This window comes from Ictalurus punctatus, chromosome 23 (assembly GCF_001660625.3).
Source record: "Ictalurus punctatus breed USDA103 chromosome 23, Coco_2.0, whole genome shotgun sequence".
NCBI classification, from domain to species: Eukaryota; Metazoa; Chordata; class Actinopteri; order Siluriformes; family Ictaluridae; genus Ictalurus; species Ictalurus punctatus.
This window is the reverse complement of record NC_030438.2, coordinates 10,389,411-10,410,868: the sequence shown is the minus strand read 5'-3', so window position 1 is coordinate 10,410,868 and position 21,458 is coordinate 10,389,411. Positions and strand designations below refer to the sequence as shown.

General features: G+C 40.5%; 1 protein-coding gene across 10 annotated transcripts in view; it reads left to right on the top strand.

Moving 5' to 3' along the window:
• The window catches only part of sycp2l (synaptonemal complex protein 2-like), a 97,370-nt gene that overhangs the window by 54,655 nt on the left and 21,257 nt on the right, over positions 1 to 21,458 (top strand). For 5 of the 10 annotated variants that reach the window (XM_053674706.1, XM_053674705.1, XM_053674708.1 and 2 more), the window contains 8 exons: positions 1,862 to 1,929; positions 2,280 to 2,340; positions 2,468 to 2,569; positions 2,875 to 2,981; positions 3,078 to 3,172; positions 5,219 to 5,318; positions 21,033 to 21,091; positions 21,178 to 21,259. In XM_053674706.1, coding sequence (XP_053530681.1) covers positions 1,862 to 1,929; positions 2,280 to 2,340; positions 2,468 to 2,569; positions 2,875 to 2,981; positions 3,078 to 3,172; positions 5,219 to 5,318; positions 21,033 to 21,091; positions 21,178 to 21,259 — 674 coding nt within the window. Of the gene's footprint in view, positions 1 to 1,861; positions 1,930 to 2,279; positions 2,341 to 2,467; positions 2,570 to 2,874; positions 2,982 to 3,077; positions 3,173 to 5,218; positions 5,319 to 18,273; positions 18,363 to 21,032; positions 21,092 to 21,177; positions 21,296 to 21,458 lie in introns of those variants that run through there. The other 5 variants (XR_008393286.1, XR_008393285.1, XR_008393287.1 and 2 more) reach the window with 4 other exon arrangements.

The following is a 21,458-nucleotide window of genomic DNA, read 5'->3' as shown; positions in this document are numbered from 1 at the left end:
TTTTGTAAAGATGTAGAATGTCCCTTACATCCATGCAAAAGGTGGTCCCCACAGTGGTGCTTGGTACAACTGTTGTACTGCCCATCACTATGGCCATATGAATCACTGGCACATACTCACACATGGCACATTGTGGCCAAAGCCAGCATTACTGCCAACAATACTGTTGCTGTTGTATATTTCTCTAAAGCTGCTTTGTGAAAAGTGCTATATAAATGTAATTTTAATTGAATATTAATAAGCCTATCAGTCTATCTGATCTTGCAGTGGAGAATGTGCCCCTTGAGCTAGCCCTATGTCTAGTGAAGACTTTTAAGTGCTATGTGGAAACAGCTGCCAGATGGCAGATCACTGTCCAGCATTTTTGTTTTTGTGCGCATGTGTATATGAGGTAGCTCTGCTGTTAAAGAAAGGTTGTCATTGTACAAGTACAGCGAGATTCACTGTGCAGTTTGCTATCAACTATGTTACATATACTGTATTGTATAAGCAAAAAGAGTTTCTGCACATCATTAAAAAAAAAAGAATACAATACAGTGACAATGTACAATTATGTTGTGCAATATGCATCAGGGTAGTCAAATGAAATTTGTGCAATATTAGCAACATGGTATGGTCTCAGTCAGATCAGTATGTTGGATCGAGCAACACTGTTGTAGAGTATTTTTGTATTATTGACTGAGCAAGAATAGGTGTGTTAATATGTATGTGTGAGAACTGTCCAGTCCAGTTGTGATTGTTAGGAGGCTGTTTTGTATTGATAGACCTACAAGAGTATGCCCGTTGCCTGGTTCAGAAGATTGATGGCTTTGGGGTGCAAGCTGTTCCTTAGTTTGGCAATGTGGCCATGGATACACCTGTAGCAGCAGACTGAAGAGGTGGACACAGGGATGTGATGGATGGCTGGAGATGGTGGCTGGTGATTTATACAAGTATAACTGAACAAGGGTCAATAATTGCTGCCTTTCATTAAATGCAATTTGATGCAGTTGGCTGCATCTTGGGTAGCACTAAGGAATTTCACTTTGTACTTGCACCCATCAGCCACTGCACCCCACATTTTTAAGTCAAGTGATCACGAGCACCTGCACCATGTTTATACACAATGAGCACCAGTATAGAAGTTGTGTTTGTGTAGTGCCATCATGTATTGTATCTATACCATGTTTTATGTAATTATGTAATATTATGTAATGTATTAATACATGTATTATGTAATTATGTAATTAAAAAATACAGTTTGCAATTGCTTTTGAATATTGTCCACAAAATAATTTCAAAAACATTTCCTATTTGTGGACGCATAAATTGACATAATTCAAATGAAAATGCAAATCGTGTATTACGGTTTGCATTTTAGTTTACGTGAACGTACCGTCTCTGCCAAATTTCAAATGGAAACACAAAGTTTATTTGCAATTGCATTTCACATGTGTTACAAGTTATGACCTTGTCATATTAAAATAGCAATTGCCCCATTTCCTCATTGTGGCGTATGGAGCCTGCCAGTATTCAAATGGAATGGCAAATCCTTTTGCATTTGCTTTTCCCCATGCCTTGTACAGACACCTGCCAATCAGTGTTGGGGGTAGGAGTAAACTATGGGGTGTGTTTTTGTATTTGGAAGTGACTTCACTCACAGTCGACTGCATTTTAGAGCGCCTTGCGGTCACAGGAGATTACTGCACATTCAAGATTCTCTTCTCTTTCTCAAAAAATAAATACACAGAAATGAGAAAATGTGTATTGTCTTACTCTGGAGTGGAATGAGAACCAAGTAAAATTGAATATATTTTTTTCATTTTAAATCTTCCTGAAACTAATCTCTCAAACGCAGCCCCTCTCTTCCTCCCCATTGCAGGGTTCCAAGACGAGACATTTCTTGACGATTCTGTCTTCACAGAGGAGGAACCTGTTGGATCTATTGAGGTATTTTACATTCCGTTCTACTTTAGTATTTTTCTACATGGTAAATCTACATGTACTACATGTTGCCCTTCAAGAACAACTGCATGGAATTGAAGAAAAAAAAAACTTTTTGGTGCTCATTTTGATTACTTCATGCCAACGTAAAGAGAAAAAAAATATTATTCCAAATGATCACTATGTTCTAACAAGGACACATTATAAATAGTCTATAAAAGTGGAGAATATGAAAATGAATCACATGTAAATGAATCACATGTAAATGTATCATATGAAAATGAATAAATTATTTATTTATTTTTAAAAAGTGGAGAATAATGGAATAGTATTTAATAGATTTTTTTTCCAATTAGGAAGACACTGTAGACAAAGAACCATCTGTGCCTCTAAACAAAAGACTACTGCCATTGGCAGGTATTTTGCATACAGTTATTTCATACTCCATACCTTCAGACAAACCAAACAACTATTGTTTAAGTTGTGTTTTTTTTTTTTTTTTTTTTTTTTTTTTTAACAATTGACTTCAATACTTATCAAACAGAATTGAATATGTGTTGTGACGATGGAAGTGAGGAGCAGCTCTCATTCTCTACACTCAAACCCAGAAAACTGTTCATCTCTCCCTCACTGGAGAATGCTAAAGGTAGGAACTCTTAGTTGTCCCTTTTTAAACCCAATTAAAGTGGCAGCCTGTCTGTTTAAATAAAGTCATTAATGGATACCAAATAAAAGCATTATATATAATGTTTCTGATTGTTAAAATGCAATGGCTATAAAATTCCAGTGGATTATTTCTGCAGGTCTGTATCATAAAATTAGACCATTGTTAATAGTTTGAGGAACTTAATAGTTTTATTGCAGTAAGAAAAAGAAATAAACTTTAGGGATCTTGAAAGGAATTGTGTGTGTGTGTGTGTGTGTGTGTGTGTGTGTGTGTGTGTGTGGAAGCAATAACCCAAGCATTGATGGAAGATGAACAATCTGAGGCAGAGTTGAGTTCTGGAGTCATGGCTGCCTTTGATTCTTTTAAAGGTCAACTAAGAGAACACTTTTCTGTAAGTAATGAGTCCAGGAACATGTATGCATATACAGAAATTGAGAGAAGTCAGTAGACATTATTAAAGTAGAAATGGGTCCACTTCCATTTACAGTCCAGGTATAAGAAGACTGAAACAAAGTCACTGAGATCTTTGACTGACTGCCAGAAAACTGTATCCTCTTTGCTAAAAACAGTGCATGATCAAAGGTAAAAGCCCATTGACATTATACAGTCTCCTCCAAAAATATTGGATTGGCAATGCCAATTCTTCTGTTTTTTGCTATACACTGAAGACATTTGGCTTTGAGATCAAAAGATGAATGAGACGATAGATCAGAATTTATTTACTTAAGATTAAGTGTTATTAACTTTAAGACCATCAGTTCCAACACCTTTGAGCACCAATAAATTGGGTAGTCTGCCAAAGGTGCCATATTATAAGATGTAAATATCAGGAAATGAAAGCTGAAATTCTGATTCTATCATATTTATATTTTGATCACAACCCCAAATTTCTTAAGTGTATTTCAAAAACCAAAAAAATTGGCCTTGTTGTTCCAATACTTTCAGATGGAGTGTACACATTGGATATAAGAAGTCTACACACCCCTGTTAAAATAGCAAGTTTTTGTGATGGAAAAAAACCAAAACTAATATAGATCATGTCAGAACTTTTTCCACCCTCAATATGAAATTACAGCATAAAAATTAAGTGAAAAACAATCAAAAATTTTAGGGGAAAATGGGAATAATAAATTTACAACAACCTGGTTGCATAAGTGTGCGTACCTTTTTTTTTTTTTTTTTTTTTTTTTTTTTTTTTTTTTTTTTTAAATATAACTGGGGATATGAAAATCACATTGAATCCCATGTTCAAAAGTAATTATCATACAGCTGTCATCAAATAAATTATTCTGATTAACCCCTAATAAAGATCAGCTCTTTCTGTAGGATTTTCTTCAGATCTTCTTGGTTTCATCTGACTGCTGAAGCCATGGTCTGCAAAGAGCTTACAAAACCTGTACAAGGTCTCACTGTTGAAACGTATCAATCAAGAGAGAGGTACAAAACAATTCCAAAACATTAGATGTACAACGGAACACTGTAAAGGCCAACATCAACAAATAAAGAAAATGGAGCGCCACAGTGACCTCATCAAGAACAGGCTGTCCATCCAAACTTTATAAAAGGACAAGACAAAAACTTAACAGGGAGGTTGTCATGAGACCAATGGCAACATTAAAGGAGCTGCAGGAATATCTGACAAGTACTCATTATTCTATGCATGTGCAACAATCTCTGATATTCTTTATATGTCTGGGCTATGGGGTAGGGTGGCTAGATAAAGCTATAATAATAAATCATAAATAGCTACAAAGACTAGTTGATTTTAATTGGTTACTGTAAATGGTCTGCACTTTTATAGCTTTTTTTTTTTTTTTTTTTTTTTTAAAAACAACCTCAGAGGTTCTACAAATCACTTTACACTGTTTCTCATTCACCCATTTTCTCTCTCTCTCTCACTCTCTCTCTCTCACACACACACACACACACACACACACACACACACCAATGGTAGCAGAGCTGCCATGCAAGGCACTAGCTTACCATTGGGAGCAACTTGGGGTTCAGTGTTTTGCCCAAGGTCATTTCGGCATGTGGTGTCGTGGGCCAGGAATCGACCCGCCAACACTATGATTAGTGGACAATCCGCTCTACCACCTGAGCCACAGTGCAAAACCTTCAGGTGTCTACTAGTAAGCTGAAGATGAAAAGGAATTTCACCTTTCAGCATGACAATGACCCAAAGTATATATCCAAATCAACAAGGAACGGTTTAACCAAAAGAAAATAAGTTTTTGAATGATCTAGCCAGATTTCTGGATGTGCACGCACATGCAACCAGGTTATTGTATGTTTGTTTTTTTTGTTTTTTTCTCTCTCTCTCGCTTTCTTTTTTTCCCCCCTATAAATGTTTTTCATTTAATTGTATACATTGTAATTTCATGTTAAGGGTGGAAAAAGTTCTGACATGATTTATCTTAGTTTCATTTTAGTTTCACACAGGGGTGTGTAGACTTTTTATAGCCACTGTATAAATTCTGTATTTCCCTATAAATTATTTATTGCAGCTATTTTGCACCCACATTTACATTTAATAAACTTAATGGAACTTGGTTTAGTAATATTATGTGTGAAGTATTACCTTACCGAACATGTGAATCATTCATTGCTATATTTTTCTATATGAAGGCTTATTCATTTGGAATGCTTCCAGAATACTGTAGTGCAGCAGCTGGCTCAGCTGGAGCAGAACTGTCTTTCCCTGAAGAACATTGAGAGAGAAACTCTGGTCTGTTTTCTCCAACACTCACACTTTCTAATGTTGTTTTCTTTCACAATATGAATAACAGTCAACAAGTAAAATTATTGGGACATATCAAGATGAGGAGAAATGTGTATTCAGACACTTGTTTTTTGTTACTGATTATATTTACAGTGCACACAGTCCTGTGTGGAAGTATTGGAACAGCAAGGCCAATTCTTTTGTTCCCTTTCAAAGGGAACTTCGATGTTGCATTTAGCATAACAGTATGGGAACGCCTTGCGCGTGACCGGTAACTGAAGCTTGTGTAAAATCATGTCTCTACTTATAGGCCTGCCATGATCAGGTGACGTGGCAATTAAGCGCGTAGCATGATATGGCACCTGTGAACCACGCCGCCAGCCTTATGGACTTCAGCGAGACTGCATGTCTGTTGTTTGTGTGACAAAAACGCTTAATTTCTACTCGATATTTTCTCAATCTCTGAACTTTTCTATCCCTTTTTTTTTTTTTTTTTTTAGAGAAAAAGAGAGGGAAGTAATGAGCGAGAAAGAATTCAGTAAGTGTTATGGCTTGCTCCCGTTTAATCACGGGAGTACTGCACACTTTCTGGGTGAAGTGTTTAGGAGTGTAGCATGCGATGGCAGCCTCGAGAGGCTGCGCATGGTAATGCCTACATTAAGCAGCTCGGCTCGCGACTCGCGCTCTTCCCAGAAGCCGAAGCAAGTTGGGTTTCAGAGCTTCGTGGATCTGGGCCGGCCGCTGCCGAGGCAACTAGCTGTCTCAGGTTCAGGGGATCTCTTATGGATCCGGAAGAGGGGGCGGAGACGAGCGCTGCTCTATCTCTTGCTCTATCTTCCGGGTTCGGCTCTCCACAGGATTTTGGAGCTTGCGTTGCAGCGACTCCTTCCACTATGGAAAGCCAAAAGGGGAAACACACACAAAAATAATAGTAATAATTCTCTCTGACTCCGAGGAGCCAGAAGGATGTGCTAAAAACTGAGAGCAGCATATAAAGAGCTGCTTGAAGTGATTATTAAGGCTGGATGAGCCTTTTTCTCCCCAGTGAAAGTAAATCCCTCACACTGCAGAAGCTCCCCTGTCTTCCAGAAGTGCATGACAAAATATCAGGCTTCTGGGGGAAACCATGCATAAGCCATATTTATAACCCCACGATGTTGGATTATTCAGCCATTGTGGGGAATGAACAGCATGGCTATTTAGTTATGCTGAAGGTGTAGGAGGCGCTTGCGAGCTATATCTCTCCATCGACGGCAGGTAATTAGGGGGGCCGGCTTTGCATTCAAACCACCGCATAAGGCTGCTGTGGCATTGGTGGGCAAGCCTATGCAGTAGTAGTCTTGATTGTGGGTCACTGCAGACAATGACAGTGTTGCAAGCCTACCAAGCAGACCTGCTGAGTGAGCTCGACATATGGCAGCATTCAAAAAAGCCAGTACCTTCCCTGTTGTCTCGAGCTCACCCAGCACTAGTGCAAGGGAGACACTGAAGGCGAGTATGGCAGCCCACCAACCCCCGCAGACAGCCAGGGGAACCGGGCAGCCACAGTCGCTGTCTGCTACTAGGACTGATCTGAGAATGGTCATAAAGGCCAAGCAGGCAAAGAAGAGCGGTCCTGAGGGGCCGTGGAGGGACGTATCAGGGGACATGAGGTTGTTAGTGCAGGTAGCCCCCTGTGCTACTGTAGGGCCTCCCCTAGCCAAGGCAGTCCCAAGTTTTCAGTGTTCTCTGGTCAGCGAGCTGTCACAGGGCAACAAAAATGTGATGCTTTCCCTCCAATAGAATGTGTAATAGTTAAAGTCACTAAAAGACCATCGGGCAGTGTGGAAACTACTCGACCCCCCCCCCCCCCCCGGTTGAGAAGTGTGCTCACCACAGTAGTCAGCACAGACCAGAGCACAACGTTAACGAAGGAAGAAAGTTCCCTTCTGGACAATGGGGCCATAGAACATGTACCCCGTTCCCTAAGGGAGGGAGGTTTTTACAGCCATTATTTCCTGGTCCATAAAAAAGATGGGAATATGCGGGCAATTTTAGATCTGCGTCATCTGAACCGTACTCTTCGGACATACAGGTTCAAAATGCTGACGCTCAAACTTATCGTGCCACAGATTCAGTTTGTGGCAATAGATCTAAAAGGTGCATATTTCCACATAGAAATATTGCTAGCTTTCCCCTCGCACCTTCACAAAGTGCATGGATGTCATTCTGGCTCCATTGGGACTCCAGGGCATCCGTGTACTAAACTACCTGGACGACTGGTTAATTTTAGCACGATCCAGGGAACTGGTGCTTCAACATTGAGATGATGTTCTCGCCCACATGAAGAGCTTGGGGCTCAGGTTGAATCTCAGAAAAGTATGCTTTCCCCAGTGCAGATGACAACTTTTCTAGGAGTTATAAGGATTCTATTACGATGAGGGCGTGTCTATCCCCAACATGCGTAGGGTCAATCCTATCAACACTGAGCAAGATAAAGCTGGATCTTGGGAGACTATTGACATTTATGGGACTATTGCACAGGAGACCGTTCAGTGGTGGCTGAGAAGTTGGGGGTTTCGTCCAAGGACGAAACCTATGAGAATAATCAGTGTCACGCGGCGATGCCTACGTGCTCTGAGAATTTGAGTGTCCCCGGTTTCTAGCCTTGGGTCACACTCTAGGGGTGTCTCCTTAGCGCATGATGGTAATGAGAGACACCTCCCTCACGGGCTGGAGCACAGTCTTGGACAGCTCTCCAGCTCGCGGTCTCTGGTGCGGCCTTCATCTGGAGCAGGGTGGCTCCATCCACAAGTGGTGGAGTCCATATGGCGAGGTTTGGCCAAGAGGGATGGCATGTGTTTGCCTCCGAGGAGACAACACATGGCCTGCTGTGGTTCGCTCTCACTCCTCCCGCATAATTAGGGCCAGATGCCATGGTGCACATGTGGCCGAGGTCACATCTGTATGCTGTTCCCCCCCATCGCTCTGCTCCCACAAGTTCTAGCAAAAGTTCACCAAGACAGTCCATGTCTGCTGCTAGTAGCACATTATTGGCCAGCTCGAATATGGTTCTGAGAGATAATATCCCTGTGAGATGGCACTCCTTGGGAGATTCCCATCTGCAGGGATCCACTGTCAACCCAGTGAACTGTGCAATAGCTACAGTCCTGGAGTTCTTACAAGAACATTTCTCAGCGGGGTGGGCTCCTTCTACAATCAGGGTTTACGTGGCCGCCATTTCGGCCAGCCACGCCCCTGTTGATGGAGCCTCTGTGGGGAAACATTCTCTAACTTCGAGGTTCATGCGTGGTGTCAGGTCATACCCTCGGTATGACGGAGTGGGTATTCCTGTTCCCATATTGTTATGCTAAATGCAACGTCGTAGTTCCCTTTGAAAGGGACCTTGTTCCCTGAGAAGGGAACGAGACGTTGCATTATTTATATATATATATATATATATATATATATATATATATATATATATATATATATATATATATATATATATATATATAAATATAAATAATATAATATCATGCGACGTGCTTAATTGCCACGTCACCTGATCATGGCAGGCCTATAAGTAGAGGCGTGATTTTACACAAGCTTCAGATACCAGTCACGCAAGTAAGGTGCTCCCATACTGTTATGCTAAGTGCAACGTCTCATTCCCTTCTCAGGGAACAGGGTTACATGCATAACCCTGACGTTTTTGCTGTACACTGAAGACATTTTAGGTTTGAGATCAAAAAATGATTATGCAATGATTGATCAGAATTTCAGCTTTTATTTTCTGATATTTAAATCTAGATGTGTTGAACAACTAAATGTAAACGTGGCACCTTTAGTGGCATGTAGAACATGGTACCTTTGGTGGCAGACCACTCAATTTTTAGGTGAGCAAATGTATAGGAACGCATAGTGTTAAAGTACATAACACTTAATCTTTGGTTGCATATGTTTTGCTTGCAATAGCATAGACATTAAAAAGACAATAAAGAGCTCTGAATATCTTTTTGTTTACACAATCTAACAGGGCACATCAGGGCAACAACAGATATGTCAGTCACATATTCCAATATTTTTGATCACTTGACAAATGGGTGTCATGTTTCCTGTGTAATAAATCTAGATGCAAATATAAAGAAATGAAAGGTGAAATTCTGATCCATCATCTCATGTTCATCTTTTGATCCCCAACATAAATGTCTTCAGCTTATAGCAAAAACCATACAATTGGCCTTGCTGTTCCAATACTTTAAAAGGACATTGTATATTCAGTTCAAATTTACATGCACAATGTCTTTTGACTTTGTACTTCTAAATATGAACAAAAAAGCATGTATTCATGAGGATAAAAAGATATGTTTAAAAAAAAAAAATCTTATAGGGGGAAATGTATTTGGACCCCAAAGATGATCAACTTTAGTACTTTGTTGCAAAGCTGTTGTTGACAATTACAACTTCAAGACATCAAGTATTTAACTTTTTGCATAATTGTGGTTCAATGTTGTCCCATTCCTTTCGGCAAATCATCTTCAATTCCACAAAGTTTGAGGGCTTCGCTGGACTCTCAATTCAAGTCAGGAGATTGGCTAAAGTTAGTCATCTTGGCCAATGAGATTACATTCTCCTCTAGTATGTACCCATAAACCACTCTATTCATGTTTCTTTCAGTGGCATGTAATAACCCAGTACCGTTTTGCACATCTGTGGATGTGGTGTTTTGGGGCTCATACGTGCAACCCTTCTTTCTGCAAACATGACGAGCTGAATTATTTACAAAGAGTTCTATATTTTTCATCTGATCAGAGTATATTGTTCCAAAAGGTTTCTGATTTGTCTTTTAGCAAAGGTGTTTGGCATGAGGTGTAGGAACGGAGATGGTAGCAGTGCAGTTCATTGCTTTTTGTTCTCTGTGTAAATGTTGTTCTGACTGCTTTCAGGTTTATCAAAATTATCCAACGTTTAAATCTTTATCAGAAAAAGTATGTGAACCTTTGCTTTCAGTAACTGTTGTGACCCCCTTGAGCAGCAATAAGTTTTACCACACATTTCTGGTAACTGGTGTGCAATCCTGCAAAAAAAAAAATAATAATAATAATTTTGGCCCATTCCTCCATACAAAACTGTCTCATCTCAGTGATATTGTTGGGCTTCCTTGCATGAACTGCTCTTGTTAGGTCTTTCCATAACATTACTTGGTTATGGTCTGGACCTTTGTTCTGGCAATTCCAAAATGTTCCATTTCTCTGTAGACTTACTTGTGTGCTTAGGGTCTTTTGTCTCTGCTGCATGACCCACTTAAGGTCCAAAAATAATGGCAAGCTGCCCTGGACCTGAGGCAGCAAAGCAGCCCCAAGTCATGATACTGCCAGCCCCATGCTTCAAGGTTGGATGTGGTTCTTATGTTGGAATGCCGTGGGGGTTTTTTTTTGTACTTTCCCTTACTTTAACCTCTTTTTCTCCTCACCACAGCTACTATTGGTTACAACAGAAATACTCTTATTTCTATTTGTTTACAATCCACTGTTTTTAACATCGGATCCATGTTAGTCAAGTGAGATCTGAGATCCTGAGGTGAAACAAAGGCCATGAGAGAAACGAGCTGGCATCAAGAATAGACCAGTGGCTCACACGCTGCTCCCCTGCCTAGCATCCTATTAACCAATATCCAGTCTCTGGAGAATGATGACCTCAGGGCCAGGGTTAAGTTCCAGAGGGACATTTGGGACTGCAATCTCCTGTGCTTCACCAAGACTTGGCTGACCCCAGTGGTACCAACCACGCCATCCAGCCAGCTGGGTTCTTCTGTTTATCGCATGGCCAGAACAATGTAGTCAGGGAAGTCAAGGAGAAGTGGAATGTGTCTAATAGTAAACAGCAGCTGGTGCTACAGTGCAAGCATTGTTCTTCTCAGACGTTTCTGTACACCAAACCAGGAGTTACTGACCATTAAATGTTGCCCTTTTTACCTTACTGAATTTACCTCAGTCATAGTCAGTACCAGTTATATTCCACCTCAGGCGGACATGGACACTGCCTTATGTGAACTAGATGAGGCTCTCATTCAACATCAGACTCATCCCCAGGATGCCGTGTTGATTGTGGTGGGATACTTTAACAGTGCCAAGCTCAAACATGCAGTGCCAAACTTCCACCAACACAACTACTGCCCCACCAGGGGCGAAATGATCCTGGACCATTGCTAAACTTCATTCAAAGACAGCTATACGGCACATAATATATAAGCTATAAGGCACATATAACCACCATTTGGGAAATCAGACCATGCCACCATCTTTCTCATGCCTAGATATAAACAAAAGCTGAAACGGAGAGCTCCGCTTCAGAGGGAGGTTAGATGCTGGCCGCTTTGGAGGATGCGCTAGATGGCGCAGACTGGGACATGTTCAGGTGTAGCTCTGATGAAATCCACATGTTTCAGAAGTTTTGGGGGGATTTATCGGGAAACTAGCAGATGATACAATCCACATAACCATCATCAGAAAGTTTCCTAACATCACTAAAAGCACTAATGGCAGCATGTATGCAGAGAGTGTCAGTGCAGTAAATGCTGTCATCACCTCTGAGCATAATGTGAGGAAATCTATCAGGAGAGTGAACACCAAGAAGGCAGCAGGATCAGATGGCATCTCACATTGGGTCCTTAGAGCATGTGCTGACCAGCTAGCACCAGTGTTCACAGAAATATTCAACCTCTCCCTGGCACAGTCGGAAAACCCTACATGCTTCAAAAGAGTCCATTATTGTTCCTGTCCCAAAGAAACCCCAGCCTGCCTGCCTGCCTCAATGACTATCAACCAGTAGCCCTGACCCCAGATGTGATGAAGTGCTTTGAAAGGCTGGTCAAAGAATTCATCACCTCTTCATTACCTGAAACCCTGGATCCAATTAGTTTGCATACTGCCCGAATCACTCTACTGAGGATGCCATCTCACACCTCCTACACGCAACCCTGAACAAAGGAAGGGAAATGTTAATGTTGTTTGTCTACAGTTCAGTATTTAACACTATAATTCCCTCCAAACTCACCACCACATTGAAGGACCTAGAAGTTAGCCTGTCCTTGTGTCCGTGGATCTCAAACTTCCTTACAGACAGACCACAAGCAGTATGGGTGGGCAGACATGTTTCACCCTCACTCACTACCACCATTGTCAAGTTTGCTGATGACACTATAGTGGTGGACCTGATATCTAATAATGACGAGAACACTTACCTTGAGGAGATTAAAAGCCTGGAGAGCTGGTGACAGGATAACAACCTTCTCCTGAACATAAGCAAGACAAATGGGTTGATGGTGGACTTTAGCACAAAGCAGGAGAGGAGCTACCATCCTCTTAAAATCAACTGGACTCCAGTGGAGACGGTGCACAGTTTTCAGTACCTTGGTGTTCACATCACCCAGGACCTGTCATGGTTCTGTCACATCAACACCCTGGCAAATAAGGCCCAGCAGCGTCTTTACCACCATAGATGTTTAAGAGACTTTAAACTGCCCTCTAAGGTACTAAAGAATTTTTACAGGTGCACCATCAAGGGCATTCTGATGACCAGCATCACAGCAGAGGTGGTGTGATCAGCAACCTCTTTCTAAAGGTTAACACAGCTTCTTCCCATAGTCCATTCACGCCTCCAACCAGGCAAACACCAAGAATAACTGCTTGGACATCCTTACACAACACCCACACCAACTACGTTCCTTTAATACATCATCTATTCATTCATCTTCAGTTTATATTCACTTTATCTTGTATTACCCTTTATTTATAGATGTTTATCATACAGTGCTGTGAAAAAGTAATTGATTTCTTCTGTTTTTGTGTATGTCTCATAATAAATAGTTTTAGATTTTAACACGAAATGCAACATAAAGACAACCTGAGTAAACACACAATATTTCTATTTATTAATTTTTTATTGAAGCTGTAGTGTATAGAGTGGACCTATTTCTTTAAGTGGAATCACCCCCTTAGCATTGACTTCTGATTGGTAATTAGCCATGTGCATTGATATGATGTTTTGCTCTTGCTGGTTAATACACGAGTTAGCTTTGCCTCCGAGTGTCTCCTTTGTTTTTCTAAGTTGTAGTCTAACACAAAGACACAACAAATTGGCGACGAGTAAATTACAAACCTGAATATCGCTGAATTCACGGTTATGAGATGTCGGATGGTCTCCGGAGGGAAAGAGGAGAGGAATAGTGAATCACGGCAGGCAGTCACTGCTAACGAAAGGGTTGCATGAGTAACGTTAACTGTGCATGGCACGCAGTAAAAGACGCTAATAAACTAAAGTGGAAATAACACTATGGCCTTCATCGGGAAAATAGAGGAGTTCGACAGCGCTAAGACTGGGAGGCGTATATTGAAAGGGTTGAATTGTATTGTGAAGCGAACGATGTGGGTGCAGAGAAGAAAGTTTCTGTACTCCTTAGTCTCATGGGGACTAAAACATCTAATCTTTAATGTAACCTCGTAACCCCTGCAAAGCCAGCAAGCAAGACATTCAAACAAATTGTTGACATCTTACAAGGTCACTCGAACCCCAAAACACTAGTGACAATGGAAAGATTCAGACTTCACAAAAGAAACCAGTCAAGGGAGGAGAGCATTTCTGAATACATGGCAAAACTACGCAAACTTTCACAGCATTGTGAATTCAAAGAGGGACTTTCTGATGCATTAAAGGACAGGCTTCTATGTGGCATGCATTGTACGAGCACACAGAAGAGGCTATTGTCAGAAAAAGACCTGGACTCAGAAAAAGCAACTAAGCATCCAAGGATGCATCGGAGCTACAAAAGAAGAGTGTAGAAAATGAAATGCACAAAATGTCCCTAAGTAGTGCAAAAAGGCAGAAATGTTATAGATGTGGTAAATCCTCTCATGATGCAAATGATTGTTGGTTCAAGGAAAATGTCTGTAGAAAGTGTCACAGACAAGGCCACATAGAAAGAGTGTGCAAAACAGGCAAAAAGCATTGCCGACAAGGAAAACCAGGTAAAGACAAAGGTTTCAAATACAAAACTAAACAAGTGCACAAAGTGTCTGAATGTGAAAACATATCAGAGAGCACAGGCTCTGATGAAGATCCGTCACGCCTAGAACTGCATAGCATGACTGAAACAGACAGGAAAATAATACGGATAACAACAAATGTGTCTGGTGTCAAACTGAAAATGAAGCTGGATACAGGCTCAGATTTGTCTGTAATTTCTGAAGCTGTCTGCAACAGACTGTTTTTCAAGCTACCGTTAGAAAAGACCTCAGTCATGTTAAAGACGTACACAGGCGAAAAGGTGTCTCCTAAAGGCAAACTGAAGGTAGATGTCACATATGGTGGCAAAACACAGCAGCTGGAGATTTGTGTTGAAAAGTGGAGGGCCAGCTCTTTTTGGATGGGAGTGGTTGAGGAAAAATCCAGCTTGACTGTCATACCATCAAAGCCCTCAACATATTAACAACAGGTCTTAACAGCACAAACTGTAGCTCTAACCAAAGATTGTCACAGCTCTAGAATGCTAATGCAAAAGTGTTTGAAAAGGGCATTGGTAAACTTAAAGGCATGAAGGCGAAAATTTAATTAAATTAGATGGCGAGATTTCATAAAGCATGTCCGGTGCCCTATGCTCTACATCCTAAAGTAGATGCTGAACTTCAAAGCTTGGAGGCATCTGCCATTCTCTCCAAGGTTGACCGGAGTGATTGGGCTACACCCATCGTGCCGATAATCAAGAAAGGTGGAGGTGTTCGTATATGCGGGGACTTCAAAGTGAGCATTAACCCTGTACTGCACACTGTGCAGTACCCCCTACCATGAATTGAAGATATTTTCTCATCTCTGGCGGGAGGGGAGAAGTTTTCAAAGGTTGACTTGTCTCAGGCATATCTCCAAATGGAAGTTGAGGAGTCAAGCAGGAAGTACCTAACCACTCATTGTACCAATGTACCAGTACAGTACCAGTACTGTACCAGTACACTTGTCTTGTGTTTGGTGTGACATCTGCACCAACCATTTGGCAAGGAGCAATGGATCAGGTTCTTCAAGATATACCAGGGACACAGTGTTATCTTGATGACATAATTGTGACAGGCAAGAATGATGAACATCTCCAAAACCTCAGCAAAGTGCTTACCACGCTAAACAAGTATGGTCTACGGGCAAAGAAAGAGAAGTGAGTTTTTCAAGAGTGAAATCTCATATTGTGGACATGTCATTGACAAACATGGCTTACACAAATCACAGGAGAAAGTTGAAGCTGTGCTACAGGCACCTAGACCGGAAAACGTGTCACAACTTGGATCATATTTGGGCCTTGTAAACTATTATCACAAATTTCTCCCAAATCTTGCTACAGTGCTGCACCCACTTAATGCACTGTTACAGACAGCAACAAACTGGGAGTGGTCAGAAAAATGTGAGAAAGCATTCAAAGAGACAAAAAGACTGATGAAATCAGATGAACTCCTTACCCACTATGACCCATCAGACTGGCATGTGATGCGTCTTCATATGACATTGGTGCCGTTTTATTGCATACTATGGACGATGGATCTGAGCGTCCGATTGCGTTCGCTTCAAGATCACTGACGAGTGCAGAACGCAATTATGCACAGATCAATCGAGAGGCCCTTAGTCTAGTATGGGCATAAAGAAGTTCCATCACTACCTTTATGGCCAAATGTTCATCTTGGTGACAGACCACCAGCCCCTTGTGTCCATCTTCAACCCCAGGAAGGGAATTCTGGTGATGTCATCCACACGGTTACAACGTTGGGCACTTTTCTTGGGAGCCCATTCTTATGACATAGAGTTTAAAGGTACCAAGATGCACAGTAATGCTGATGCTTTGTTACGCCTTCCACTGTCTACAACTGAGGAAGTAAAGCTTTCCACTCAGGATCCAGTGGAAGTGTTCCATACAGCACTGGTGGACCAGCTGTCGGTAACAAACACAGAGATATGAAAAATGTGGAATGACCCGACACTGTAAAAAGTGTATGACATCACCATACAGGGTTGGCCAGCTCATGGAAATGTTTTGTTCCCAGAGTTTTCAGTGAGACGTGAACAACTGTCTCTGTGCCAAGGGACTCGGATGTGTGGCTCTCGTGTTATAGTTCCTGCTAAGCTCCGTACTAGAGTGTTGGAGAACCTACATGAGGGTCCCCTGGGTACAGTCAAGATGAAAAGCCTCGCTCGTAGCTACATGTGGTGGCCATGAATAGATAGACAGATCGAGGATCTCACAAAATCCTGTTCAGGATGTCATAACATTTCAAAATGTACCTTCTCAAGCACCCTTACATCTGTGGGAGTGGCCGTCTGCACCATGGCAAAGAGTGCATATTGACTTTGCCAGGCCATTTGTGAATTCTCATTCAAAGTGGCCCGAGGTCATACCAATGAAATCTACCACCTTAGAAAAGACTATTTCTGTTTTGAGGAGTATCTTGTCCAGAAATGGCCTATCTGAGCAAATTGTGAGTGACAACGGACCACGGTATACTTCAGACGAATTCAGACTTTTCATGAAGAGAAATGGCATTAAACACTTCAAGTCAGCACCACACCACCCGGCTACAAATGGGTTAGCTGAATGGTTTGTCCAAACATTCAAAAAGTCCATTAAAGCCATGGAGAAAGAGGACATTCCTCTGCAACATAAGGTGGACAACTTGCTTTTGTATAGAGTTCCTTTTGAACTCTGTGCATGCAACAACAAACCAGATGCCTGCACTGCTGTTCATGAACTGGGATCACGCTTTGACCTTCTAAAACCTAACTTGTGGTGAGAAGTGCAGAATAAACAGTTCAGCAAGTGAACAGGTAAAGCAGCAAGGAGTTTTGATGTTAGACAGCCAGTTTTAGCGCGTGATTATCAAGAGAACAAGTAGACACCTGGGCGGATAGCCACGAGACCTGGACCACTGACGTATGAAGTGGATGTTGGAGAGCATACGTGGAGATGTCACGTTGATCAAATACTTGATGCTCAGCCAAAGAACACCCCTGAACAGTCTGCATTCAATAAACCAGACACAGTGTGTCCACCAGACTTATCACGATTCTGATCGTGACACTATCAAATGTATGACACCGGCAATAGAAACAGTCTCCCTTGAAAAGAACCATCATGTTACTCCACAGATACAGAGGCGCTACCCTGAAAGGAACAGGGTGCCACCCAAAAGACTGGATCTGTAAAGAACTGACTTGGTTTATATAGTTATAACCTTAGTAGTTATAGTTTGTATCATAGACTGTTATAGTCATAGATTGTTTAAAAACAAGATTTGCAGAGAGCAAATTATAATGTTTTATTTTCTATTCATATGCATTGTATAGATCTAAAAGGTGAGGAGTGTAGTGTATAGCGTGGACCTATTACTTTAAGTGGAATCACTCCCCTTAGCATTGACTTCTGATTGGTAATTAGCCATGCTCATTGATATGTTGTTTTGCTCTTGCTGGTTAATACACGAGTTAGTTTTGCCTCAGAGTGTCTCCTTTTGTTTTTCTAAGTTGTAGTCTAACACAAAGACACAACAGAATCAAAAAAAGTTATCCAACACCTATCACCAATGTGAAAAATGAATTGCCCCCTTAAACTTAAAATCTGTTTGTGCCACCTTTAGCAGCAAAAACTGCAACCAAATGCTACTGATAACTGGAGATTAGTTTTTCACTTACTTCTAGGACTTACTCCTATGCTTTGTATCATTGTCTTGCTGCATAACCCAGTTGCACTTGAGTTTCAATTTACGGACTTAAGACCGGACATTCTCCTTTAGGATTTTCAGTAGAAGCAGAATTCATGTTTCCCTCTATTATTGCAAATTGCCCAGGCCCTGAAGCAGCAAAGCATCCCCATACCATCACACTTCCATCACCATGCCTGACTATAGGTATGATGTTCTTTTTGTGGTATTCTCTGTTTGGTTTACATCAGATGTAGCAGGACCCCTGCCTTATCAATCCACAGAACATTCTGCCAAAAGGTTTGAGGATCATCAAGGTGTATTTTGGCAAAAATTAGAAGTAAGTAGAAAGTATGCTTCACTTTTTACACGTACGCTAGGAACAGTACGCATGACACAAATTTCATTATCAGTACCCTCGTACTGTATGTGCACTGCACATACAGTTGATTGTCATCTGTAGGGCATACAGTTGATTGTCAAGGTAGTTGAAGAAAAAATTAAATAAATGGAAGAGACCAAAACGAGTGCAGTGTTGAAAGTACCCACATTTTGTATAATTCTAACCTTAGAGTATAATGATTTGTATATGGGTGCTAATCGTGGCGAGATTGCCCAAGCATTGTTTTTCATGTTGTTTCTTCTTAGTTGTTGTCCTTCACAACAAAAGACCCACTTTACTGACTCTAGGCCAGGAGGGGTAGTGCAAATTATCGTAATGCGCGTGCATCAACTGCCTGTGCACGCATACATGTCAAATGGTGTATACTTTGAAAGGCTATGCCTTTCAATTTTGGCATATTGTGTTACTGGGTGTAAAACCTTTTAACCAACTTCATGCTGCTGAAAAGTTATATTTAAGTGTTGATTTAATTGAACAGGGTTTGCAGTAATCAGGCCTGGTTGCATCTAGTCCAGCTGAACCCCATTTTGAATGCAGTTTCATATATTTGGGGAATTAGTAACTACTGGGGCAAATACATTTCACACAGGCCCAGTTGGTACTGGATAATTTTTATGCTTCAATAAATATCATCATTTAAAAACTGTCTGTTGTATTTACAAATACTCCATCAGGCAGCCTTTGTTTTATCTTAGATTTTGTTTTAATTTCTGAAACAATTTAGTATGAGAAACACAAAAACAGAAGAGATCAATACTTTTTTCACAGCACTGTATATGATGCAACTACCTCAGCTTAATTTTGCACAGCATTATATTGCACAAATAATTGCACATATCTGCACTTTATCCCAATTATAGTCAGACTATTGCTGCCACCCACCTTCAAACTGATTGCTCCTCAGTGGTGGAATGAGCTTCCAAACTCAAACCAGACAGCAGAATCCGTCACTATCCTCGGTTAAAGAACGGTTAAAGATTCTTCTGTGAACACTTAACTAACCCCTAACTTGTCCCCTGGTCCTGCCCTTGAAAAAAACTGCAGCTACACTGGTTCTTACAGTAATATGAAGTAAACTGTTTGTATTGAAATATGCTGTTATGGCATTTTTTTAAAAATCCTTTTACAAATCGGCCCATTGTTCACATGGCCTACATATTACAAGAGAGTGCAGGAGAGAGTTGGTCAAAAAGAAAAACAAAATGGCATATTTAATCACTTTCTAATTATACTTATTACATTATTTGTAGTGTTGGAGTTGACACATTGTAGGCCTACTTACTTTTTTGGTGTTAAAATCGTTGTCCTTTTTTTCCCTTTTTTTGGTGGCATTCATAAGAAATATAGTGATGCAACTATTTAATATATACATGCCTAATGTTAGCTAAGTCAAATATACACTGATAGATGTTATTTCACATTAATGAGCCAAAAAACATTCTCCATTTATCTTGACAGAAAGTGAGGGAGCCCAAGTATTTCCACATGAATTGAGAGCATGTGATATGAGGGGAAAGGGGGCAGGGTGTCCAGAAAGTTTCTCTTAATATTGGAAAATTCAGGCACCTGCTCAGATCATTCTAGAATTACATGGCTAATCTCTCATTATACTGGAGAGAAAAAGACTGCTCATTTGGTGTTTTTGAGTGACTCTTACTAGTGTATTCTAATGTTTTTATGGAGCTCCTATGCAATATGTGTACTAGCTGGTAATATAGTCCTCAATAAATGCCCTTCGATTTTTCTAACCGGGCTTACAGGTCGCACGTGCGTATTTAATTATTTTGCATTCAATTATTTAGTTGTTCCACAAGGTGGCAGTGACCCAGGGCCATTGATTGTCAAGGTAGTTGAAGAATAAATGGAAGAGATGGAAACGAGTGCAGGTCAGAAAGTACCCACATTTGTAAAATTCTAGCCTTAAAGAGTATAAAGACTTGTAGATGGGTGCTAATCGTGGCGAAAGATTGTCCAAGCATTGTTTTTCTTGGTGTTGTGATTCTTCTTCGTTGTCGTCCTTCACAACAAAAGACCTGCTTAACTTCTCTGTACTGATTCTAGGCCAGGAGCAGTAGTGCAAGTTATATTACCAGCTAGTGCAAGTAGTTGCTAGTTGCTAATATAATTGTCAACAAATGTCCCTTGATATTGTGGAAATAATATCATTATATTGCACAAGTCTAGTACCTATACATTATATTAGGCTGCACCATACAGTACATCTTGTGCATTATGTCTGTATAATTTGAAAGCGCAAGGATCATGCTCTTCTACTGGTGGTTATAGTAGTTGCTGATGGACCATAGCACAGAGAACTTTCTTTATAAATTACCTTAATAAATGAGAGATGTTAATATATTTCTGTACATTTCAGTGTATAATAAATTATATGAATAATTTTCATAAAGTTTTGAACTTGGCAATTTCTTCACTTTTAAAACAATTAATAGAGGACATCTTACAACATATACTGTGTTCCTTGGTGTCTTAAGTAGCTGACAATTTTTTAGGAATCATTTAACAAAGTAAGTCATTGATTTATACAATGTGGGATGCAAATAGTATGACAATTGAGTTTCAGTTTTGCTGTCCTTGTCCTCCTTCCAGGGTTTTTGGCGGTCGGTGTCTGATAAAGTGAGAGCATTCTGTAATAAACAGCAAAAGAGGTAGTATAAAATATTGCATGCATGTGAGCAAAATCTTAAGCCTAAATTTTTTCATATTTGTTTTGGTTTGTTTCTATTCCTTCTAGGTTGGATTCTCTAGAGTTACTTAGAGAGGGGGTCCAAGTCCACCATAGGCAAGCAGAGGGAACAGAAGCAATGCCTAGTGTGGTAGGCATCACCTACAGTCTACAACTGTCACATAAGGTTTTGCTCCTGCATTTCTAAGATGTGCATATCATGTTGAGTACATAACCAACATGCCCATTATAGGAAGAACATGGAAGCAATTTATTTGTCTATGTATGGAATATTTAATTTCATCTAAGTGCATACATCAATGTATTAGCTACCTAACTAATGCTTATCC